Source organism: Fukomys damarensis, unplaced genomic scaffold (assembly GCF_012274545.1).
Source record: "Fukomys damarensis isolate Sample0158 unplaced genomic scaffold, DMR_v1.0_HiC HiC_scaffold_31, whole genome shotgun sequence".
NCBI classification, from domain to species: Eukaryota; Metazoa; Chordata; class Mammalia; order Rodentia; family Bathyergidae; genus Fukomys; species Fukomys damarensis.
In genome coordinates this window covers 3,782,937-3,809,986 of record NW_022900943.1, presented here as the reverse complement: position 1 = coordinate 3,809,986, position 27,050 = coordinate 3,782,937, and the positions used below count along the sequence as shown (strand labels likewise).

The 27,050-nt window shown below is 39.1% G+C and overlaps 1 protein-coding gene across 14 annotated transcripts in view; it reads right to left on the bottom strand.

Moving 5' to 3' along the window:
* Positions 1-27,050, bottom strand: part of Bnc2 (basonuclin 2) — a 340,522-nt gene that overhangs the window by 143,949 nt on the left and 169,523 nt on the right. For all 14 annotated transcript variants that reach the window (XM_010630930.1, XM_010630931.1, XM_010630932.1 and 11 more), the window contains one exon: positions 2,417-2,519. In XM_010630930.1, coding sequence (XP_010629232.1) covers positions 2,417-2,519 — 103 coding nt within the window. The remainder of the gene's footprint in view (positions 1-2,416; positions 2,520-27,050) is intronic.

Genomic DNA, 27,050 nt, shown 5'->3' with positions numbered 1-27,050 from the left:
CTTGAAAACAATCATTGGCCACAAATAACGTATGTTGTTCAGGAAGAAAGAAACACTGCATTTATTGTGTGAAAGACACACGGAAGTCAGACAGACAGAACAAACTTCAGCTACCAAGTCAACTTTTATACTCCCAAGACTCCCAGAGCGGAGAGATGGCACTAACACAAGATGGCTTTGGGGGAAAATGAATAAATAGCTGGAAAAACCTTTTTCTGTTGTTGTTATTTAATGATTGACCCTTTTAGTGCTCAGCTGTTGTCCCCTTTGTTCTTTTTCAAATGTGGTATTTGCTGAAGACTTTACACATGTGTCCTGGTCATTCTAACTTGGAGGAATTGCAGTGCCAGAGCGTGTACGTGGATAAGGTCACAGCAGAATGTTTCCACTGGACAGAAACTGGCATAAACATTTTGAGTCGATTCATTTTGAATCAATCCAGGACGTCGAGGCAGCCACCACAGCGCAAGTGAAGAGTTACAGCAGAGGACGTCCAGCTCTGCTTCAAGGAAGTAGCGAGAACCACGGGCCAAGGGTGTGAGATGTGACAGAGGCTGTCTGGAGGGCGATTAAAGGCAATGTGTGTTTTGCGGTAATAAATTTTATTTACACACGCATGGCATCTTCTGCTCAGCCCTTGTGTATGCTCAGTGCTGGAGCAGACATCACTATGAATCACAGTTCACCGATGAGGAAACTGAAGGTCACGCTGCACTGACGCGAGGCAGCGCCATCTCGAGCACGTGCGGAGCTGTGTGTGGGACTCACAAAGGTCCGAGCCCGTTCGCCCTGAAGATGAGCTGGGGACAATAAACTGAACCTATTATCTAGAAAAACCTGCATTTCTTCTATGGAAAGAAGGATGCCTGGAGAAAGCTACGGGCTAAATGCATCCTATTCCCCAGAAGTCACTTGTCGAAGCTGACACCCGCGTAGCTCGGGATGTGACTGGATTGGGAAGATAGTGCCTTTAAGGAACTGGAAGTTAAAATAAAACCCTTAGGGTTGGGATCCAACCCAATCTGACGGGTATCCTTCCACAAACATGAATTGAAGATAGGTAAGAAGATGCTACAAGTATGCACAGCAGAGGAAACACCAAGTTGGGGTGGCTATTTGCAAAACAGAAAGGCCTGAGTGAAACCAACCCTACTGAGAACCTGATCTTGCAATTCTAACATTCAGAACTGTGAGAAAACTAATTTATTTCAGTTAAGCCACATAGTCTGGGGCATTTTGTTATGGAAGCCCTAGCAAGCTAACATAGGAAGAAAGAAAAAATCATTCAGCAAAGTAACATACATAGACTACAAATATAACAGCCAGGAGCTCATCTGTTTTTCAAGACTGCACTGAGACTTGCTATAAAATTTGGCCTTGTTAATGAAGCAAGGAAGAGGGGTATCCGTAAGGCATTATGGGACTGTGGCAGTGCTGTCCCCACACCCTATTTCCAATACATTCCACAGAATCGTGGCCGAAAAGTCCCTGCACCTCCAACACAATGCCCTAACAAGCAAGGTACATGATAAATTAAAAGCCTTTCAAGGCATGGCCCGATGTTGTTACCTCAGATCTTGCTAGAATAAAATGACACTTATAAAAAATACAACCCACTGGATGTTTGGCACTGCCTGGGAATGAAGAATATGTCCACTTAAGAGCCAATATCCCAGACTGTCAAAAACTCTCCAGCCAGGATTTCTTTTAGAAACATTACCTATCTTTTAAAATTCTACAGTCTAAGAGAAGAAAAAGGGTCTGCTTATTTCACATCCCCATTTGCCTACACATAATAAATATAAATCATTCGCGAGAAAATGTAAAATCTGGCAAACTGCCTTCACACCTAGGTCCTCTGCTCCTCCCACCCCACCCTAGGGACACCCACGCAGAGCTCACACTCTCCCAAGGGTGCCCTCCTCTAACCCCAGTGCACACCGGAAGGAGGTATTCACATTGTTTTTCAGATACTAGCCAAATAGTGTTCCTCACCCATTGCACCATACAAAATTTACCATCTGGAGGATAAACTCAGACCCTAACACATATGCCAGGGGTGCGTAGTCACTGAGGAGCTTTCAAGCAAGGAGGAGCTAGCAGCTTCCCTCTGAGGTCCAGCCCTGAAAGGCCAACTGTGGTGTGTCTGAGTGTCCTTCAGGCCTGGTGCTTGCTGCCTGCTGCGATGCTCAGTAAACCCACGGCCCAGCTGCCCTGCACACATCTCCTCTCTGCAGAGCTCTCCTCACTTACTTCCTGAAGAGGAGAATCCACTGTTTGAGAGCCTCTGCCGAGTGCTGGCTAACACTTGGAGCACAGCTGACTGCTCTCTTTGCCAGGCCAGTGATTGCTCCAAACACACACACGTTCACACAAACACAACGAGAAGGGGAAGGGGAGCCCAGGTTTTCCTCACCATGCGCTACCCAGCCATGTTTACACTGATCGCAAGTCCTCAGGTTAATCTTCCCCGGCTGAAAACATTCACACGTGCAGTTTACCAGCGTGCACCGGATGGCCTGGAAAATAAAGGAGGAGATGGAGGTCAGCATCTGCAAAACGGTGCTATGCTTTCCCGCTACTTTCAATGAATGCCCACTTTTGTTTTAAATTTTGAAAATAAATTTTGCCATCAAAAATCTCTTACAAAAAAGGTAAGAAAGCTCATTCACTAACATAATGCTTTAAGTCATTCATATAACTTTTGAATTAGAATTGCAGACCAAGCACAGTAAGAATAAAGGATTATATATTCCACAAGACACAATCTGTAACACCAAGAAGGAAAAAAATGCTGATATATATTTTTATCTTTATCCACTTCCTAATAATGCATAGGAAAATACATTCTAATACTCAAGTTAAATGTTTGTGAAAGTAAAACATGGCAGATAAAAATTACTACTAGAATATTAATTTCCTCCTGCTGAATTTGTTACATTTTGAAAGATATTCTTGTTGGACTATTAAGATCTAACATATTTTTAATATTATTTATCACTTCTCAGTTCCTTGGGGTTTTATTAATTCTACTTCCATTCTTACATTGAAAAATATAAACATTCTTCCTATTTTAATGGCAATACAAGAAGATAAGTTTAAGTCTGTTTTGGTATTAGATATAAAAGCCATTTATGTGAACTTTTTCTACCTGGACGGTACAACTGTATCTTAGAAAACTAAAATATGCATTCAAAAAATTTTCACTTCCTGACAACTACAGTACTTCAAAAAATCATCTCATCATTTTATGCTATAAAGTGAATCCACAGAAAATTAGCATAAATGGAGTGTAACTTTTGGTGAATAAAAAACCCTATGCTTAAGAATTGTGCTAAAGCTGACCTGTGCTCGCAGACTACATTTAATAAATTTATCTCATACATTTAGCTGTAATTTGCATGGCAATTCCGAAGACAGAAGGGGTTTGATCTGACTATTCACAGATTAACAATCTACTGTAACTACCTGAACTGCCCGGAAAAGATTTCTCTACAGATTTCGATGTGGTCCATGATTACTGGTTTTGGAGTGGGGTGTGGGTCTGGATTACCTGCAAATGTTGTTCTGTGCCTGAATGCTAGGCTCACTCATAATGCTGGGACCACTGGAATTTTTACATGAACCGATTCACTTTTAACAGGCAGTATTTTGAATGCTGTTAACATGATCAGGATAAATCCTATGTACAGAGGCTAAGGCTGAACAAGTGGGCTTCTGTCGTGCCCCATGTTCAAGATCAGGCAGGACTAAAGTATTTTACAAAATTAACATTTAACTCATGGTTGCTTATTTTGTTTCGGATGCTAAGAGTTCTCACTGGTACTCATTTCATCAACCGTTCCCATCCCTAATTTACTCTTCTGTTTACCTCTAAGGAGACATTCAACAATATAATCTGCCTGATATGTTGGGGATTTTCTTCCAATGTCAACTGTCCAACTCTTCAGGAATAAGAGTGTAAAATTTTACTGTATGAATTAGGGATTAAAGAATGCATGTGTTATAAGAGGACATGATTATTCTGAAAGTTATTTCCATTTCAACAGTTTATTAACTAAACAATATATCAAGAATGCCCCAGTTTGGAAGTAGTTTCTTTACATAACATATTCATTAACTAATGAATTCACCACTTTTGTGCTGTGACCACAATACAGAGTTTACACTAAAAACAAGTCACATAGGGCAGGGGATTTAGCCCAGTGGTGCCCCCACCAGCCTCACAAGCACCAAGGTCCCAAGTTCGAACCCCAGTAGCAAAGGAAAAAAAAGTCACATAAAAAATATCCAATTATAAATTCAGCTATTAAAACACGTTTTAATGGGCATGCTGGTGCACACCTGTAATCCCAGAACTCGGGAGGCTGAGGCAGGAGAACTGCTGTGAGCTTGAGACCAGCCTAGGCTACATAATGAGTTCCAGGTGAGTCTCAACTACATAGTGAGACCCTGTCTCAAAAAACCAAAAATAAATAAATAAATAAATAAATAAAATAAAACAACTGAAGTGAAATAATGAAAGCTTACATATAGTGTTTTTTAAAGAAAAACTAAAATCAAGAGACAGAATAAAAATAAATGATCTTTCAAAGACTACTTAGCTCCAGCATATATATGATTTAAATTACTAATTTGATGATAGAATTATTTTTTAATGTAATAATGTAGGTTTAAATTCTTTAAAGATTGAGTTTATCGGTACATTTTAGGTGTACAGTACAGTTACACTCACCATTGGGGTCTTGTGCCTTCACATGACAGGTCTTGGTTCTCATTTTTCCCCCTTGTCCCTGCCCTCTCTTCACCCCCTCCTCCCCTCCCCGCTTACAAACACTTCATTTCCATTTTTTCATTTTCTCATATTTTTTCTTTTCCCTTATGATAATAGAATTATTTTACAAAAATGGTCCAATTTTGCATCATGTTTAAAGTGCAGCTTTAATTATAGGTATATTCGAGACCAGAACAATAGACTATACGCTTCCTTCTTTCACTGTGGCTGAATCATTCATTCACTTATTCTGAATTAATTCTCGATCCAAATATTTTCTCTTCTGAGATAATTTAACATATATGGTACACTTGGGGATTAAACCTTTCAGACCATCATCCCCTTTTGTTTTCTGCCCTTTTTGTACCTAACACATGAACACTGGGACACATCACCTCCTTTTGTACATGAACACGTAAGCACTGGAACAGCCATTCTGTAACTCTATGAATTCTAGGGGGTCTATTTGTTTTAAATTTAGATTTATAGAGACTATAATTGTCCCTTAAGGGAATTACATGTATTTAAACAATATGATCTAAATAAATATTCTGAGTAAGAGCCTACTGTGACTTCAAAGGAAGTTTTATCCTAAGTAACATTTCTGAAATGGCATAAAACTTTGATATATTATTTATTTACAACAAAACAGAACCAATATGATCATTTGCCAATTCATGCACACTTAGCCTAAATTATCATAAAACCATCAAAGCCAGTTAAGCTCCTAAGACGCACATACGTCACAAGGCGTCAGGGAGAGTGGAAGGCATGCATTTTCATTCTCGAGAGCTCAACCACTTCTTCCTTCCTTCTGCTGTCAGAGTGCCTCCCACTTCCACTAGGCCCTCCAGATAAGACCGAGCCATGCGCACCACACAATCTGAACAGTCAGTCGGCTGCAGACCCTCCTCCACGCAGGGGCTCCAGGACTCCGCGTCGCCACGGGCGCCCTGTAACTTTTCTCAGTCCTAACGTGATCACCAATCTCTCAACTTCCAAAGAACAATAATACATTTTTCAGTCTGCAATTTATTGAAAGTAATTATTACTTCTGCTTACCTCCACCATGGATTTCTTGAAAGATAAATCCATGTACTCACCAACCAGTGTTTCCACTTCCTCATCACAACCTACATTTTAATTCTGCCACCTGGAGTCTGCTACAAACATTTATGAAGCTGAGCTCTCTGAGAAGCAACCTTTCCATCACATCTGGTCCGTTTCTGAGTCTCCCTGTCCTCCTAGATTGATAGAGCCTGTAGCACTGACTCTGCTCCATTCCTGGGTGGGAAAGATGGACTACCCTAGTCTTTCTGGCAGCAAATTCACTCTCTCCACTGTAAATAAATACACGTTTCCCAAGGCAGGACTCTCATTTTCTTTGATTTGGCAATTTCATTCTCACCTACAGCTTCAAATATCATCTCTATGCAAACACCATCACTTTGGAGCGAGGCACTGTGTTAAGTGGTAGCAAGTGAATGGCAGCATCTCCTGGGCCAGACTTCAGGGACTGATGATTATGGGTAGTGAATGAACTTAGAATGGAGATGCTAGGAGCCTGAAGGAAGCCCTTCAACAGGTTTGAAAAGCACCACCCCTTCCTCTATTTTTCTGTCCTTTCTTCTACCAAACACCATGATTTGATGTTATTAATATTAGCTAGATTTCTTCACTTAAATATTTGCCATTTTGCAGATATTGGCTAAGTAGTTTACAAACATGACCTATGTCCTCAGAAAATATCAAAACTAATAATACTATTATTAATTTTTATTTTCACAAATGAGCAAACCAAGGTAGAGATAAACTACTAGGAAAGTCACAGGTGCAAGTACTGGTACGTCTGAGCGCTGCACTCCACCCATTAGGGATCATGAGTTACTCCACTTACAGAAGCATTTGTGGGCCAAAGTCTTCATTGACATTCTGCCTTCCTTCAAAAGTGATCTCTGCTTGTCTTTCCTATCTTCCACTCATATTGTTACTAGTAATGATTCAAGACGTGTGGCTCCTAACTAATTCCTCTCTGCTCTCCATCCAGATAAACATTCTCTCTTCTCAGAGTGTCACACACTGGATATTTCTGTATGGCATCTGCCTTACTGAGGTCATCTTTACCCTCTTGTCAGCTTCTTTCTACTATAGCAAAATCAGTGCATGGCAAGGCTCCCTGGTTTGACAGGAAATCCACCCCATCTCCAGCCAATGGGATGCTGTCTCCCTGGTCACCCTCCAGCACCACTCTGCATTGTCAGCTTCAGCTCAACAGTCACATCCCAACCAAGTACAGTACCACTGACTTCCAGGGTCGCTGCCCCAGACTCCCATCCAGGAAAAGCTCTACCAAGGGTCTCCTGCATCACCAACGATCTGACATAGCACTTGGCACAGCTTGTACGATTATGTGATTTGTTAACTGTATTTGCCTCTAAAATTTAATGACGAAGAGGGCACAACAAAAAAAGTCTGTTGCACTTAAATGTGTATGGGCAAGTGACAGGTGCTCCACAGGCACTCAAAGAAATACAGCACCAGAGTCTTGGAGCCCCTGTCTTCAAACGACGTCACTACAGTGATAACACTGCAACTCTGTCGAAAGACTTAACTGAAATGCTGCATTAAAGTATTGGTACCCTGCCTGGAAATAAAAGCTCAGTAAATAATAAACTTTTATGGTTTCAAGAAACTTTCCACATACTATATTTGAATGACGCTTTTTTCCCTCCTGATTTCTTCCCAATGTATTAAGTTTTATTCCAATATAAAGTAAAATACTTAACACACATTTAGTCATAATAAATAAATGAACATTTGGACATATATACTCATAACACTCAAGTAAACACAAAGATGGTTATTTGTGTTCTTAAATGTTAAAGAAGACAAATCTGCCAAGTATTACTCAATTTTCCCCACTACTTATAGAAAAATAAAGAAAACATACAATTAATAAATTTAAATTATAAGGGCTCATATTAACAAGTACATCTATGTTCGTGTGTGGCATACAACTCTAGTCCCAGCTACTCAGGAGGCCAAAGGGAGAGGATCAGCAGAGCCCAGGAGCTGGGGGCTAGCTCCAACAACACCAAGACTCCATTTTTTTTTTAAGTACATATACATGAAGCAGGATAACTTAGTTTACGAAAATTAAAGTTCAGTCAGTAATACTTTTATATATGAATATTAAATAAAAGCACATTTGAAAGTATTCTGGATGAGTTCCATCTACTCAAGTAATGGATTCCCTTATCACTAAAACTGAACTCTCTTTAGCTTTAGTACACCCACAGCTGACTTGAATGCTCCAAGTACATAAGAAATGAACCTCAATCTTCTTACAAAATGACATCTCTCAGGAAAGCACAACTGTTGTTTCAGCTAATGGCTACCGCATTCACAAGGAACTATGCTGGCTAATTAATAAACCTGCTGGCTCTTCCTTGTTTGGAACCACTTACACAAGGTATTTGACACATTAGGGAAGGCAAAATAAGGCCACGGGGCAAACAGAAATACGAAACACATATGCTGAAGTAACAGTCATGGTAAGAGGGGGAGCTCTAAAAACAAAACTTGTTTCAGTGCTGGATTCTGTCTTTCCACATCCGTGTGCTCACAGGGCACTCTCCAAGTGTTCATTGATTCTTGCCAATCTCCCATAAATAACTAAAAGTTCTTAAACCCACTGTCTCCTTGTACATTTCTGGGGAAGATAGCAGGATTTACCATTAGGATTATGAAATTTTACTTGAAAAAATTTAAAATGTTTAATAATTACGTACATGACCCATATTAAAATTGAATTACAGGAAAAAGCTAATCATTAATATAGCATTTACTACATCTCACTTGTTTCTACTATCAACTCAGGTAGCACAATTTAGGTATATAAATTTATTGGGTGCAATAATTACTAGCGACAAGGTTGACCTTTTTGATTTTTAACAAAAGCAAATTTATTAAACTGCATCTTCTACTTTCAGTCATACACAGATAATCATAAATTTGTACACCTTGCAAGCTTTCCATGAACATACAAAGTAGAAGTCTATGTTCTAATTAACTCATGAGTTCATCATGACATAGATTGCTCACCTTTGCACATACACACAAATCCCAAGGAAGGTAAGCGTGGGGTCAAAGGTCAAATGAGCCTTTTCACCTGGGAAGAAAAAAGTGGTACTTCGAAGACTTCTAACTTATGGGGTGGAGGGTTGATAGAATAAAAGTTATCTGTAATGAATCTGGAAGCTGATCTCTATATTTGTACTTCGGTATTGTCAGAGAATACATGAAGTAATGACAGAGTAACAGCAACCCAGTATTTGGATGAAGAAAGTGATCTCATCCATGCCTGCCACGACTAAAGATGGGACAGGCACATTGACACATCCTGTGAATGAGAGGCTAAGAATGCATTCAAATACTGCCACAAAAACTCTAGAGAGTTACATAATGGCAGATACTGGTCAGTATAACTTTTAGGACAGTTTTTCCTGTGTTTTTTCCTCTGTTTTCATATCGTTGATAGGCGAAGCTAAACGAAAAGGAACCACTTCAAAAAGAAATAACTTTTAATTTTTAGCTAAGACTTAGAAGATTTACATATTATTGCCTTTGCAGAAAAAATTAGCTCCCTAAACTGGTCAAGTGACCACGTGGCATAAGCAAAGAAATTCTGAATTTTCCAGTATGCAAAAAAAATAAATAAATAAAAAGGGCCTGGACAACTAGCAAGTTCACTTCTGAACACAGTAAACTACACGACTGATGAGAAATTTACTTCTACTTGCTTCAAAATGCTTATATGATGAAAGTAACAGAATACTCACTTGTTGCATTGTAGGGTTTTGCAATGAAGTAGTATTAATGTTAGAGAACCTGCCAGTCTACAAGCACAGAACATGGACCCAAATTATTGTTATAAAGATCCTACCTAAAAAAGCTTTATTATCAACCTAAAAAGTCTTCATTAGTAAGGTGGGTGGATATTCTGTATTTATACAAAAAAATACATAAATCTGAGCCTGAATAGGCAAGTTTAAAAGAAGCTATTATCAATAATTATAAGGCTGACTATAAAGTTAAGGACTAGAGTGTTAAATTATAAGGTAAATACCACTGCTCAGAAAGTAACAGTAATAAGGACAAATGAGAAATAATGAATTTTTGGGGTCTGCTTAAAGCCCCATTCAAAAATTTATACAATAAAAATTACGGCAAAAATAATGTATTTTATGTGGTGGCAACATAATTAGAAAATTAAGTTTTCAAAAAAGGTTCCTTGCATTTGACTAATTGTTTTAAAATATCATAAGAAATAACAAGCTGATGAAAAACCATCATTTTGTTACATTTACTTGCTCTGAGGTTTATGGTCTTTCCAACAGAAAGCACATTATTCAATCTTAAGACTAACTCAGATTTGAAATCACCAGGATCTGAGTGTTAATGCCCTCACTACAAAGGCCAGATACCTTTGGCTTACACTCTGAGCGATGTGGTAAACACAGAAGCCTGGGTAAATCAAAGATGGCTAAGCTTCAACGAAATACCATGAAGAAAAAGTTATAAGCAAAGGAAATCTACCGTTTTCAAAATAAAAACATCTATAATAATAGAAAGCAATTCACTGGGGAAAGTTGACCTCTGAACACCATTTACTGTTAAAAATCAAGAGACTTCAAACTTCACTTTGCATTTCTCTTTAAAAAAGCACTCACCCTTCATCAACTAAGAAACAGACTTCTGAAATGTGGTATACAGTCACATAATGGAATATCATTTGGTCATAAAAAAGGAAGAACTAAGACATGCTAAATCATGCAAACACCTTGAAAACATTAAGTTGAAGTAGCAAGTCACTGAAGACTCAATCATTCTATTCATTTGAAACAGCTAGAACAGGGAAAGCTGTAAAGATGGAGAGCAAATTCACGGTTGTCTAGGGCTTGGAGTAGGATTGAGGTGGCATCACCACTAAAGGGCGCGGAGGTTTCTTTCTGTTTTGTTTGTTTGTTGTTTGTTTCATGTGACTAAATTTTTCCCAAAATGACTGTGGTGATGGTTGCACATAATTGTGAATACATTAAAATGCACTGAGTTTTATACTTTCATACACTGAATTTCATAAGGATGGAATGTAAGGTATGTGGAGTATGTCCCCATAAAGTTATGTGGGGAGGAATCCTACTGTAACACTTGCTTTCTTTTAGTTCTAGATGTTTAATTCCATAAGACAGCTTTCCCTAGTAGACACCGTACAGTTTGGTATCTGATGTCTTTCATCCGTTTGACTTTCAACAGAAAAATGCTAAATGAGTTAAGTGGAAAGTAAACAACAGAACTTTATTATTGCTTAAATTTGAAAATATTAAAATTCAAAATATTAAAACAATATAGCCATTAAAAAACTAATAATTATATTTTAAAATCCACTTCCATTTTCCTATTAGGAAAATCCAGGACATCCTTCAAAAATCTGGGGGTAAAACCAAACACAAAAGCTGAATTATAAATACTCAGCAACACTAACATCAAGATGCTAAACAGCTCCAGCAGAATTCACGTAACAATGACTACAGTGAAAGGATAAGTGTACAACCACGTTCTCCAGTTTACTGTGGTGGAAAAAATTACTTCGGTCAAGAAACTAATTTAGTTTAGGGAGGGGGGACAAAGAGACAAAATCATAAATGTCGTGATATGTCTTGTGCGTAACTGTAAATGTTACTTTCACAGTGTGAATATAGAAACATGGAAAAAGGGACACACAGAGGCACATAAACCTCCACAGACACAGATCCAATGAGCACCGGCAGTCGTTACCTCACGATTACAACCCACTATCCATCCAACACGAGGAAGACCCGATTTAAATAATTTAGGAGTTCAGAGCAAAAATCAACAGCAGGATAGAGCCAATTATATAAAGAAAATACTCATGTTTCTATGGCATCAAAGCATATGTAAGCTTTGGAGTTTGGATTTTTTTCCCCCCAATTAAATTAGGCCTATGGTAATACAAGCTATTTTGTTAGCCCATTAGTAATATTAGAGAAACAGGAAATGAAAAGGAATTTCAATTCACATAAAAGTTTTTTCATACTCTTACCTAACAGTTAACAATTAAGATACTCTATTTACTGCTGCCTATTTGTAAATTTTACAGGCTACTTAGGCAGTTTTGACAACATAACTTGAAAGAAAACACTTTTTCCATAAATACCTATCACCTACCTGAAAATAAGGGATCAGCTCACCCCGCAAAATAGACCCATTCTAAACTCAGCCCTTACTATAATACACACCTATGTATAAGGATCCAAAGAATCTCTGATAATAATCATCTCATTTCACCTTAATGTTGAATCAGCAATTTGTATCCCATTGATATACATTTTATTCATTTTTCACTAATGCAATTTGAAAGGCGGTAATGTGATTACATTTCTCTGTGGCATTCAAGAAAACAATTACTAATATAATATGATAGGAAAGACAGTAATAAGGAAGGGATTTATAATGAGATGCAAGAAGAATTATAAACGTTTAAGCACTTTACAAATAAATTACTCCTCAGTAAATAAGAAACAAGGCAAGATACAGCCATGCCCGGGTATTTCAGAAGCACCTCCAGACCCTAAGAAGAACAGGAGCAACTCAAGACCTGTCCCAGGTGATGCTACTGTAAGGCATCACCCTAAATCAATGCCATCTTTCCTTCCCACATGAGTGCAAAGTACGAAAAGGAAGGAGCTCAGGACTTGAGGTGCGGCTCAGAGGTAGAGCATTTGTCCAGCACGTATGAGTACCTTGGTTAAATCTCCAACACTGCCCAAAAGAAGAGAAAATAATAAATCCTAAATCCCTACCCTCAGGGTAAAAGAGCTGGCCACATTATTTCAAATGCCAAAGCACTGTAATCAATTCATTTAGAAGCAAGAATGTAGGGTAGGTGACCTTTAACTAAATTTACTACTCTTGGTTTGTGAAAAAAATTTACCCCAGTGAAGCAACAAGGGAACAAAGTTGTTGGTTTTTAGAATTTATCATTTCAAATGACAATCAATTATCCAAGCCTATGGAGACAGCCTTTGTGAGACCAATAATATCTTTTATTTGTATAGTGCTACAAAGCTTGCATACAATATTTCAAATGCATTCTCATAGTTAATCCCTAAAATTAGAGATTTTTCAAATAGCATGAAAGAGGCTCTGAGATGTCCCTAAAAGGCCATATCCAATGACCAGTTCCACAGGAAAGGAGAGAGGTAATTCCCCTTGAAACCGGGTCTCAAGCAGATTCCCCCAATTTTTCCAAGCAAATAAGAGATTAGGATTCAAGATGAGATGTGAGGAAAACCACAAAACAATAAAATAAAAGAGAGAGAAAGGAGGGCTGAAGGTTTAAGCAACTTGGAAAAGCGGGGGAAACTGCTAAAGAAGCAGTAAATAATTACATCAAGATTTTCTACCAACAGTGGTACATTTTAGACAAGTGACTCAAAATGGTCTTTTACAGAGTCTTTACATGGTTACATTAAGATATGTCAAATTGAAAAAAGTGAGTCAAGGTGCTCCCAAGAACACTTTGTTTGCTACAGCGTCTCTTTGCTTGTACCTGTCTACAGAAGGGCCATTAGTATACGTAACACTGCAATGCTTTGCTTTGCGCACGTAACGGTGAGTCATGATTATCTCCGATGATAAAGAATACTCTCCTCCGTTCCTATTGCAAACAACAGTATAACAGCGCTGGATGATGTGTCTACGTGCTCCTCATGCGTTATTTATGTTGGGTCACAGGTTCCCTGGGGTCTGCGCTGAGACTCACTCTGGCTTTGTTAGGGGATCACATCAATCAATGAAAGCACATCTTGATTTTAGCAGTCGCCGGAGTCACTGGAATTTTTCAAGTGAAACCTCTCAGGTAATACATTTTTAAAAAACACAGTGTTAGCATTTCTTCAGAAAGGTAGTTTTCTCAAATTCAAAAGACTAAATTCAGATGCTTAGAGAAATCTCACAAATTTCTATGACTCTATAAGCAACTAAGAGTAAAATGAGCCCTAGAGTGTTCAAAAAACATTATTCTCTTTTTGCTTTCGAAGACTGCTTGATTTAAAATAGAGAGAGAGAGACACTGTTCAAGAGGAAGACAGTGAGGAACAGGACATCCAGCTGCTACCAAACGCTTCAACCGAAGAGGAAGTAAGAGACCCACACAACGGTTGTCGGGAAGTTTGATCTAACTCTTGAAAATTAAAAAATAAATAGAGAGCCTGGAGGGAAAAAGGGCTGGGGGTTTCTTCCCGAACAGTATCACTGTCATCTTGGGCATGTGGACCGGGTTCACTGTGTGTCAGATGAACCAACATAATGGGCTATAACAGCTTCAAAGCAGCTAATATGGTCCATTGGGTCAATAATCCGTGAACTAAGAAGGGTTTACTTGATAGGCTATAAATGGTTCATAAGAACTCAAGAATCACTCCATCAGATCAAAAATCCAATTTTCATATGGTGCCTTCCTACAAATTAGCCAGAAGAAAGTAATGACTCTGAAGAACTTCAAGGTCTATCAGTTAAAAACCCACGCTTTAAAGAGCAGTGTAGAGAGGCAAGTAAAATATCTTCTATGTGAGAGAGATGGTGAATCAACCTATTTAAGTGTAAAAATACATTTTCTTAAGGAAAGCGCATGTGCAACATGAAACATTCACCAGACTTTTCGTATCTTCAACAGTACGTCTGTATAACGATGCAAACAGCTGAAACATGGACATACAGTAGGATGCATTCATAAGTCTTTCCCTTTCACATATCTATTCAACACTACCACTGAGAAAATTTAAAAACCATTTCTAGGACAGCAACATCTCAAAATGGAGCCTGGTATTTCAATTTGCCTTCCTTTTTTTTGGTACAGGGATGGAACTTGGGACCTTGTGCTTGCGAGGCAGGCGGTGGCACCACTGGGCTAAATCCCCGGCCCTGGTTTACTTTCTTTGCACCATTTGTATCATAGGTCCGCCATCCAAGGCCTACAGAGATATTAGAGAGACTCAGAGAAGCAGAAGAAATGACAACGGTGAACTGTTTGAACTGCACGATCAACGTTTAAAGGAAGAGAGAAGAGGCCCACTTGTGGGACAGGGCCTGGCTTCAGAAGCCAGTGCTTACAGTAACTGCAATTCTGCCTGCTCTGGTCAGCAGCGAAGGAAGAACCTTTTATCCTGTGTTGGTGCATTTCATTACGTATTCACACTAGGTGAGAGTGGCTGTAGGTTAGTATTTTTAATGTAAGCTTATGTGAATAATTGTATTTACTAAGTTCAAGGCAACACCAAAAAGCAGAGAACATGCTCCAAAAATGTAACACACAGTAATTAGAATTCTTAACAAAAAAAGAATTCCTTCACTAGGGAAGAAAATGTGATCTATCGCCTCTCTCTCAAAATGATATTAGTCTCTCTTCATCATAAGGACAACAGGAAGGATTCGTTTCTTTTTCCTTTTACAGGAGTAACAGTGAATAAAATAATAGATGTTTTCACATCAAAGTGTATTAGCTATCGACATAAGCTTGGTCCTCTTAACTTTTACACAAGGGAAAGAAAAATTCCAATAATTCTGAAATAGACAGATAAAACTTTTGTCTGTGGCTACAGCCATGTGCTATTATATGGAACTGCTTATTTTTTAAAAAGAGTCTTATTGGTGCTCTCTGAAGGATTTTCTTTTATACATTGCTTTATCCTATAATTTTGTCCCTGTTGGGCATGCTGCCTAAATTTAAACACAAACAGTCAAGCAATGAAGAAACATTAACACATTTACTGTGAACAAAAACTCCCAGTTGTACAGTGAAATTTTAATACATTTCAACTTATCTCTTTTACTAATGGGGAGAGTACAAACCCTGCAGGAATTCGCTCTGCAAACTGGTAATTACAGTAGACTCACTTTTTTATAATGCATATGTATAGTCAGATACAAAAACCCATGGCTGCCCTTTTGATGTAGGTTACAATAGAAATGTTTTCAAAAATTATGAAAATCTACAGCAATTCTAAAGGAATGCATTATTTCATGAAAAAAATGTCCTTTAACTCTGTATCTGGACCCAAATAGACATATATTTAGATGTGTGCTTTACATATACAATGTACAAGCTTTACCTACATGTACATTTATGTCATTTTCCCCTATAATTTTAATGTACAGAATGAATTATGTTTCATTTCTACAAAGTCAGTTACAAATTTAAATATAACTTATCATATATGGAATATCTACCATGGTAATCTTTCATTGTGTGCTGAGTTTCCCTATTTTGTCCCCTCCAGTTTTGAGGATTAAATCTATACTTCAAGATGTCACTGGCTCTCTTCATTAAATAATTAAGGGGTTTAATGCAAACATATGTGCCTCTAACATAGAAACCTTCTGTGTCTGCCTAGAGTAAGAACTACACACTACAATATTAACAAGAGTATAGATAATTAAAAGAAGTGAAGTAAAATATTTGTTACTGTTCATATCATTTTCCGCACAATTTACATATACCTGTCAAATTTTTGGTTTTACAACTTTCCAATCAACTGAAATATGCTAAAATGTGAAGAGGCTATCAATATATAATTTACATTAAACTTACGTTTCTAAATATTATCACAATGGGGCAAAATAAAAGCAGACAGATTTAAATGGACACTTTTTTTTATAAAAATCCTTGAAATCCAAAAAAACAAATGAAGTTGCTAAAATGCCCATCTATGACTGGGTATTATCTACAAATTCCAGTGGGAGGGCACTGAATTTCAAGCTATAACATTCACATGAAACATCCAGCTCATATTTGCTGACCTAATATGCAACTGGTGTACAGAAACCCCTTCCTGGTCTCCCCCAATCAGGTAAGAACGACAAGAGATAAGCACCCTCTGAATGGCCGAGGCAGCGCAGAGATATCTTAGAGGCTGTAAAAGTAACTGTCTTCTCCTACGGCCACATGTCTGGTTGTTCTCCGAGGCAATACAAGCAACATTCAAACCTCATTTCTCCCTGTCATTACCAAAAGGAAAACCACCTCCTACATCATTACTGTCTCTCTACTCCTGAAAATTACTTTTATCACAGTGTCCGCAAAACAACAAAAAACCAGACTCAGCCAGGCATGAGCGGGTCATAAGCAATGTATATATTCTTGGACAACATCTACTGCTTCTATTAAGAAATTAAATGACAGGGCCAGGGATTTAGCTCATCAGTTCCGCTGCCTGCCTTGTAAGTGCAAGGCCCCAAGTTTGATCCCCGGTACCCAATAAATAAATGAATGAATGAATGAATGACATAAATTCCATTCTCTAAAAAGCCAAACAATGAAATGTGTATTTTTCCTTAAAGCCAGTTCTTGTAGTTATCCATTTTTCCTCTTGATTATCAAATAAGTTTCAGCTAAAGCATGAATTAGCAACAAAAGTACATATCCAGGAGAGCTAGATGTGGACCTGTCGTCTCTGGAACATCTGTTCTGAGCACTAAGTAGCACTTTCTGTGTGTGTTCACTCTATCACAGACAAAGCATTCAGGCCTTCACGGGGTCCACTACCACAAAAAGATGTTAGAAGTTGTGAAACACAAACACACAATACACACACATCTACCTTCTGCTCCCTAATGAAATTCTGAAGGCAAAGTATCCAATACATGCGCTTAATGTCAACTCTATTCAAGTAATTTGAAGGGCTATATTCTAATTTGTGCTATGAAGATTTATAACTTTCTTCAGATCAAAAGAAAAACAACAGACATTTCCTATTCTCTCTCTCGCTGCATGGCACAGAAATGGCTGTGAACAAAAGCCGAAACACAGCAAGCGGCCTATCATGACAAAACACACGCCCTTCCAGTGCACTGTCCAAATGTGTGGGTGCTCTGACTTGTCTTCCAGTGAGGGTAACAGCAGTTTAAGAGGGGCGAAATGAACTCCCCTGTCTTTCCTTCTCTGGAAGGAACACAATCATACGGGTGCGCCCTTACAGAATCTTGGTTAGCAGTGAGCTGACGCGTGAAAGACCAGTACTAAACAAGACATGCTCAATACTCTCCTACATCTGATTCTTCCCCGGCGACCTGAAGAACGTCCACTTCTCCGGTACGCGTGGTGGAGGACAGCTCAAGGCACCGCTGGACAAGCAAAGGCACATGAACCGGCTCTGGCGGTCTGTGGAGAACAACAAAGCGCACGAGGCGGGCAACAAAGTTTTGCTGCACCTCACAGCCGTATTTAGAACCTTTATGTGCAAATAACTTGCATCTTGACTTATTATTTTTAATAATCGAAGAGAGATCCTAAATGGATAACCATAGACACTACTGCACATGATCAGACATGGGCTGGATTTCTGCAAAGTACTCGAAGTTTGTAAGATGGCTATTTCCTGTCTTATTTGTACAATTAGTATGTTCCGCTTCAGCAAATCATAAATACATCAGGAAAGCAGAATTTAATACAATTTTCACTGAAACATTATCTGAGTATCTGTAGAGCTCGGAGCAGGCCCTCACTGAAGCAGCCTGGGCCTGATCCTCTCCCCGTTCAGCACTGCGCACCGGACGAGAAAGAGAACTCTGCTGAGGACTAAATAAATGACAGGAAGGCAAGACGCTCTGCCTCGGGGACTCCGAGTGAGGGACACCTGAGGGGGACAGGCAGTCTCCGAGGAGGACCCGAGAGCCCTGAACAGATCAGAAGCAGATTCTCACAGAACTCGTGAGGCCCAAGCCCCAATATTCCCGGAATGAACGGCAGAAGGAAGGATCTTGGTGCCTGAAAGGCTACCCATTTGTATTTTAAATGGATGCAGGGAACAGACATGAATGATTAATGCGACGAATCAATCCCCACAGCATCCCCTCCCGGCTGCCACCACTTACCCACTCTGCTGCGTGTCTGTGAAGGCAGAGACAGTTGGTGAGCACAGAAGCAATGTTCTGAACCGGAGTCAGGAGAACTCTGTTAAGTTTTAAATGGTGAAACTTTTGGCCCAGCACAGCCCAAAAGAGCAACACTCACTAATGTTTCTCTTCTGTCTCATCTGCACAATCGTCAAAGTATGGAAGCCATATACTTTGGTCAAGATCTGAGACACTGAAAAACTTCTAAGGAAGGGAGCTAATTTGGTTTCATATTTTTTGTCACTATAAATCCGTTATAGCAACCAAATCCTTTACTCTTAATCCTTATGTATATAAAGAGATTTTTTGGTTTGGTTTGGGTTTTATTTTTTTGGCTAATTTGCAGTAAGTATAACCAGATTGGGCCAAATGGATATAAAACTGGTTTCTGAAAGACTAATATGCCCTCTTCTGCTTCTAATTTTTAAAAAATTAGTTTATGAAACATAAAAATTCAAGTTAAAAGGGGTGTATTTTGGGCCGGGGATTTAGCACAGTGGTTCTGCCTCCTGCCTCTCAAGTGCAACAACCCGAGTTCAATCCCCGGTACCCAAATGGCGGGGGGATTCTATTCACTATGTTACTGCTGCTACGAATCTTTTTTAGTGGAGATCTTCAAGGTAAGTGTTACTATTTCAGATTCCCAATTATATAAAGACTACTTACAATAACACAGAGCTCAGCAAAGTGGCTTTTAACAAATTTTCCTCAAGCCAACTACCAGTGATGAAGATGATATAAACAGCGTAAAGAAGGGGCAGGAAAGCAAAATCAAAATGCATGCACCCACTAGCAAAGCCTGAGCAGTCCTCCCCGCAGGGCCACACCCCCATCTGTGGGCCGTCTGCCCACCCAGGTCAGCTTTCACAGCTCCGGTCAACAGCAATGCCAATTAGTGTCAGCTGCCATGGGGTTTTAGAGACATGGCCTCTGTCTTAGAGGAAGTGGGCTGCAACCACCAACTTACTGTACAAGGCAACCTAACAATCCATTAGGTGGAAATGACTTTCCAGCCACTTCCTCCAGGGACCACATCAGAAACTGAAGGCTCAGACGGATGGGAACATTTTTACATTTCGGTACTAACTGCCTCCAGTAAGATGGATTTTATCATTTAATGCTGCCAAATCCTAATTTCATGAGCTTGTCTGCTCTGTTATTCCGTGAGTCCCTGTAATATTAAGATATATAATATTACCTAATAAAATGATGAATTAAATACTTTAGAAATAGAAGGAGACATCTTACTGTATGCATTAAAACCCCTCCATGGCCACAGAAGTTTTAGAAATCCCTAAAAGTCATTAACAGAACACTGTTGCGAAGCAGCATTCTGCCATCTGAAAAGTTATTGATGGTTACCATTTTTGCCTCTAATTGTCAAATCAGTATTAGATTAGGATGAATGTGTCAAGAAGCAAAAGCAATCCTACCACTTTTCTGAGAAAGAAATGAAGTCGGGCACTGCAAACAGGCACGCTTATACCTTTGCTGAAGACAGAGCTAGAGGCTTTTACTGCAGAACTATGCCCACGTGCACGTGGGGTTACAATTCTAAAAACAAAAATTACTTCCATTCCCAGCATCAGATAGCAGGCCTACAATCAGTTAAAATGAACTGTTTTCATTATTAAATGTGTGTTTAAAAACAAACATAAGCCAGGGATGGTGGCACATGCCTGTACTCCTAGCCCTGTGGGAGGCCGAGGCCGGAGAACTGCAAGTTCAAGCCCAGCCTGGACAAACAGAACATTTTTAAAAAGGGCTGAAGATGTAGGTCAGTGTGATGGCCCTGGGTTTAATCCCCAATAACACAAAAAACAAAAGCAAACAAAATGAAACAAAGTAAGTATCTGTTAATCGTTTCTCAGGTTTACCCTAACATGACAATTGCTCGGTTAGTGAATACCACTTTAAAACATTAAGCATGCACATAAGTAAAATCATCAGCAATAAGTAGATCTCAATGTCAAAACAGCCAGTGCTCACTACATTTTTTCCTGCTCTACTTCTGTCTGGGCAGAATAAAATGGATGAATGTAGAGGAGTGCAAATACTACAAAATCTGACAATAAGAAAGTATTGTTCAGTAATATTTTGATTTTTGCTTGGGCTTCATAGCCAACACCCCAAACCTGCTGTTAATGCTTCTGTTCATATTCTCAGCTAAGATTTCAATACATGGACACAAACATTTTTCTTTTTAGTTTTTCTATGGGCCTATTTAAAGACCTTTCTAAGCCAGGAGTGGTGGCTCACATCTGTAATCCTAACACTTGGGAGGCTGAGGCAGGAGGATCACCATAAGTTCAGGGCCAGCCTGAACTACAAAGTGAGACCCTGTCTCAAAAACAAAAAACAAAAAACAAAAAAACCTTTCTAAAGAATCCACCTACAAATTAGATATTCTATAAAGCAATATTCTGGCTCTGTCTTGACTATAACATTATTAGAAACTTCACATGAATTGTCAATTTTTCTCTTCCTCAAAAATAAGCAGAGAATAGTGTTTAAGCTATAGCAATAAAACCTTACGTAAGTTTGTGTGCTAAATAAAGTATACAAAATTCAATGTGTTAAATGGAAATTTAACATTTTCTAAAATAAAAGCAATTGATATTTACTACATGCCAATACAAAAAGACAAAAACATAATTCTGGTTGTCAGTCTGTTTCTATGAGTTTGTTTTACTAACACTAAAAGACTTCTGAATCAAACAAATCTCTTCGTTCTTGGGAATAACAAAAATAAAGTACAAACTTTCTTACAAGATATAGCTCTGTCAACACTGACTTTAAGTAATGTCCCCTCATACACACCAAAGAACAAATTACTTCAAAAACAGTCCTCTGAACACTGCAATTGCTGGGACACATTATAATAGGCTGTGCCAATGCAACATGTTCCCAATTCACCAGAAATAAATTAGCAAGGAGAAAATATACCAAACCGAGGTTTATTGTTTTAAGTATGTATTTATTTTTTATATTTCATGTACTCTGCAGAATTAAGAGTAGTAACACTGGCTAACACACTTCTTTATGTATTTTACCATGTAACAAATAGTCTTTAAGCATTCTAAATAGACAAACTCCTCTAACTTTACTCCACTAAGATGGTACCACACTATTATCATCTCAATTTCAGTTATAACCAACAAAAGCAAAGCACAGAGCCGCTCACTCGTCAGGCAGGACCCAGAACCCTAACTCACTGGCAGCCACTATCTTGTCTCTAAGACGCATGCATCACCACCTGAGTGGTGAATTTTGCTTCCTTTACTTAATATTTAGGGTGGCTGACTAAAAGTTTTTATTGCCAGAGAAAAGAACCCAAAATGGGAATATATGAAATATGAAAATGAAATGGGATATATTACAATACAAAGGAGACTGGGGCCAGGAAAACTTGCATTTCAGAATTCAGGTTATATATCAGCATACCTGACACTGACTAAGAAATTAGGCCAACCTTTCAAACACGTTTCTGAAAAACCAACTTGTTGGGATATCAGCTACCAGAAAGGGAGAAATAGCTTACAACTTCAGTGATGTAACAACTCAGGAGTTCTAAGTAACAGAACTAATTACATATAAACTATTTAACAAATGTGTTCAGAACAGTGAATTAAATGTTTGAGAATGAGAGTCTGAGAAAACAAGAGGAAAAAAACTGTTTAAGGGATTAGTTTTAAAAAGTAAAACTAGCAGAGATACTGAAGATTAAGAAATTAAAAAATAGATACTCAATATAAAAAGGGTAGTTACACAGACCTATGGAGAAGAAGAGAGTTTGGAAAACGGGGAGATGAGGAGAAAAATAAAGGAATGAAGAGGTAAAGTGGCGTCCTGAATGTTATATAGAAAAGCACACAGGACCACGTCCACACCTGTGAAAGTCCCTGTAAGGATTTCGCCTCAGCACTCTCTTTGGAAGGTGGTTCAGGTCTAAACACAGGAAGCTACGAAAAAGGCTACACTTGGGAGTTAACAGACAACTTTACTATATTCTTAAAAATAAAATTTCAGAGCAAACAAACAAAAAACAGTGCTTCTGGTTATCCTGCCTGTTCCAATCTTGTTAGAAATACAGAGAAACCAACAGCTGGACTTAAACACAGCATGGGGTGCAACGTGCTCACACGTTACTCAGGCACTTGCATCAGATAAGCATCTTTTGTGTTTTCTTGAGATATGAGGCAGTTTTCCTATCCTGGTAGGAAGTTAAGATTTAAGGAAATTCCATTAACATTCTAGTCACAGGCTCTCATTAACTAATATATGTTAATAAAAGTGATATATTTTAAAGAAACACAAAATATACAAAAGAAATTTGGCTCTCCTGAAAGATCAGTGTGAGAATAGTTTTGAATCGGTATAGGGTTCTGATGACTGCTGTCTACTTCCTTGAATGAAAAGACCCTCTTACTAAAGCAGTATTATATGCTGTCATCTCAGACACTGGGGAGGCTGATGCAGGAAGATCACAAGTTTGAGGCCAGCCTGGGCAACTTAGGGAGGCCTTGACTCCAAAAAGAAGAAAAAAAAAATCCAAAGACCCCAGCATAAGCCAACCACACTGCCAGTAAACGCCACAGAGCTGTACTTATAGTGAACAAAACTTGAGGCAACTAACTCACACCAGACAGTACAGAAAGAATGGGAAGCCAACAGTAACTAAATTTACTGAGCCTCCATTTTCCACGAGCAGAGAAAGATTTCTTAAGGATACTCACTCCCCACTGATTGCATAATTTGTAAGTTTTCTTTTCGGAGCCCTCCATTTCTCATGTGTACTGCTCTCCAGCAGGATCTTTACATACACAAGAGATATTTTGTTTAGAGCCATGCACAGTGTCAGACACAGAGTAAACGGCAAATCAAAGCTGCTGTGATTATTAACACTTATCTTAAAAAGATAAGCACTAAAAGAAAATCAACTGCTGCTATGAACATACGGCTTCCATTCATACACTCTGCACTTATATATATATAGGAATGAAGCTGGCATGGTAAGAAGAGAACTACACGCTCTGGATTTACATAATTTATAACGTATACTTGCTTTTAAAAGGTGCTATGCTCCCTAAATATCACACCTTTCCAATATGAGTCTCGACTCCCATACAGCGGAGAGCTCTGAGATTTTTGTCTGACCCCTAGATACAATGTTCTGAATGTAGTGCGACCCTGGATGTTCAAGTGAGACAAGACAGACTAGGCTGGACCAATGTTCCTCACTGCTGTCCAGAGCAAAAGACAACCCCAGGAGCCCTTCAGAGCCAGTACTCACGTTACAATCTAAGCCACACACGTAAAATCACTACTTCAGTATTTTCTGAATGCCTACTTTATGTTAGGGCTTAGAGATAAAGATAGTGTGAAACAGCATCTTCTGAAGCCTTAGGCTGCAAAGCAAGTAAACGACCAATTTGCCAGAGAAAGGGTAAACGTAGGTAATATCACATTCAAAAAAGGAACCCCTATCCTAATCCTGCTTCTCAGAAGTGAGTAGGAGCCCAAAGTGATAAGTCACCTAGGAGCTCAAGAAAACAAGCTCACGACGGAGCACATAAGACTAGGTAGCTAAGCCACACCATGCCCACTGCGTAGCAAACTGCACTTCATCCTTGCATCTTCAGGGAACTGGGAGACACCTCCTGTTCTTCCTCTCTTTATGCTACAGCAACTGTACAAGGCTGCAAACCATTCAGGCACCTGGAAAGCAGAGTCCCAGCCAGGAATATGCCTCACGCACTTATCCAGACAGCATATTTCTATTCTGATTACTGATTCAAACTGATCTCCAGAAAGGCCTTTTGGTCAAACTCCCAGAAAGATGGATGTTCTTTTCTCATGGAAACTTCCCTCTTCGCCTCCTTCTCTCCATTACAGCTTGCAACCTTTTACTGGTTTTCTTCTAGTTTGATCTTTCCCTTGTTTCCTTAGAACTCTGGTCTCTCCCTGTACACAGTCTCCAAAGAATTGACAAGTAGAAAAAACAGGTTTGGCCTTTCTGGGTTTGTAGTGCACTCTGCCAAACTTTGAGCGCTGCAGTGTAAATGCACTGCAAGTGCAGTTAAATCAAACACCACTGTCACTGTACTCACCGTGGCATGGCAGTGCATCACAGGCGCACGCTCTAACAAGTCACCGCTACCCTATCCCCCGTACCCCAGACCTTTTCAATCACAGACATTGTGAGTAGACGGGACGACTATCTCCGCCCCTCTAAGGGAAGGCCTAGCAACGCAGTGACTACTGTGTGTGTCACCCAGTGTGGTAGTGAGGTGGGGAAGGGTCCGAGGGCACCAGATAGCCACAACCGGCAGCGCAGCAGTGCAAGGGGGAAGGCCCCTAATAACACAGGCGGAGGAGGACATGCTGAATCCAGAGCATTTCAAATGACATTCATGGAGCGGCATTTGGGAGCCCTCTCTGCTTCTCTAATGGTTTTCATGCCTGCCAGATGCACCACTATAATTAGATTCACTAAAACTTGAAAAGAATGGCCGATGAGTAACATCTATCCTAAATACTCCCAGAAGGAATCTGACGTTCCCAACAATTTATGTACAGGAAGAAAGCAGAATACATATATAACAATAAAAGTTTGACACTAATATGAGGAATTAACAAAATAGTCAAGTGATTAGGGTTTATCAGAAAAATAAGGATATATAAACTGAAACAGAGAGAGCTCTAACTCTGTTTACCCCACAGAATTTAAAGGAAATCAATGTAGACCTGAAAGAAAAAAAAAAATTTCTTCCTGCTTTTAACACTCATCTACGCTGTGATAAATTTACACTCACGTAAACACAAAGTGTTTTACCTTCCCTAGCTCCAGAGTTCAAGAAAGACAACCCTGAGGGGCAGGGATTTAGCTCAGGCAAGCACAAGGTCCTGAGGTGGATCTCTGGCACCAAAGCAAAAAGCAAAATCCCACTGACAACAGCGAGGGAACTCTGAGTGCCCTGGAGTCCTTCCCAGGGCACGTGGGCACACACTTCCCTGGGCACGTGGGCACGGTGCACACCCATTTCCCGGATGAGGTGTACCGAGCAGATGCTGCTTGCCCACTGACAAGAGAAAGGGATTCTGCCTTTGTTGTGATAAAACAAGGAGAGGGAGCTGTCAGTTACTCTGCGTCTCTGCCATACATTTAATAATACAGCTCCTGTAATTACACTGTGGTTCTTTATATTAACTCAGTGAAAGCTTGCTTGGCTTTAGCTTGAAAACAATTTATGAAATTATAGAAACAGACTGAATGCAGCAGTTCATTTGTTGAAGCAATTATCCAGATCCTTGTCAAAAAAGAAAAAAATACAAGTGAGGGGAGACTGTGATGTGCAAAAAATGGTTCTAATTCTATGCTCTAATACATACAAGATGTCTGTGGTTGTGCTGAGTTATGTTAATAAACTGCAGCCACAACACAAAGGAAAGGCACTATCGATCGTCCTGCCAGACAGCTGAAACCGGTCACTGATGCTCCAGCCAGAGGTGCTCCTGTAACCTACGGGTGGAAGGGAAGGCTCACGGGACTGTTCTCCTAAGGACCCCAAAGGATTTCTCTTAATATTCTGAATTATCTGGAAAATAACTGTAAAGTACGTTGCGGCACAAAAGCCATGTGAAAAATACAACTCTTGCCATCAATCTGATGCTTTTTTTTTTCTGGTTATCATTCAAAATCCAGGTTCCCAAGCAGCTTCTAAGAAAAGGATTTGGGGTACCTGTTGTTGAAATGGTGAGGCTGATGAAACAAGCAAACAACACCAGGTTACTGTTAAAATGACTGCACAAAGACAAACAAATCAAGGTTAAAAATAAAGTCTCAGCCAATACTCTGGTAAGAAAAAAACATCTACAGCCTGTTAGCGTTCAGCTGTCAAATAACAACCTGTAAGCACTGCACTGCCCAGTGGTGTCATCTGCATCACTCGTCTGCAATAGCAACCACGTTGGTGTGTAAATATTCCACCTGTAAAGGAGCAACTACTAACTGAACTTTACTTCTCACAAGTTAAATTTTCAAAATTCATAAGCATGTGAATTTACTGTTTTACCATGAAATAAATAGCTCAAAGAAGAAAAACAATCTCTCTGTACTAAAAATAACAACGTGCTTAACATAAACCACAAAACTTCAATAAAAGGGCATCACTAAATGTTTCCTTCTAATTATTTTAATAGTGAGTTTGCAGGAAATGCAAGAGAACGGGGATCTAACCCTAAAGAAGACGAAGTGTGACAAAACAGAAGCAAAAAAAAAAAAAAAAAAAATAAATTGAAA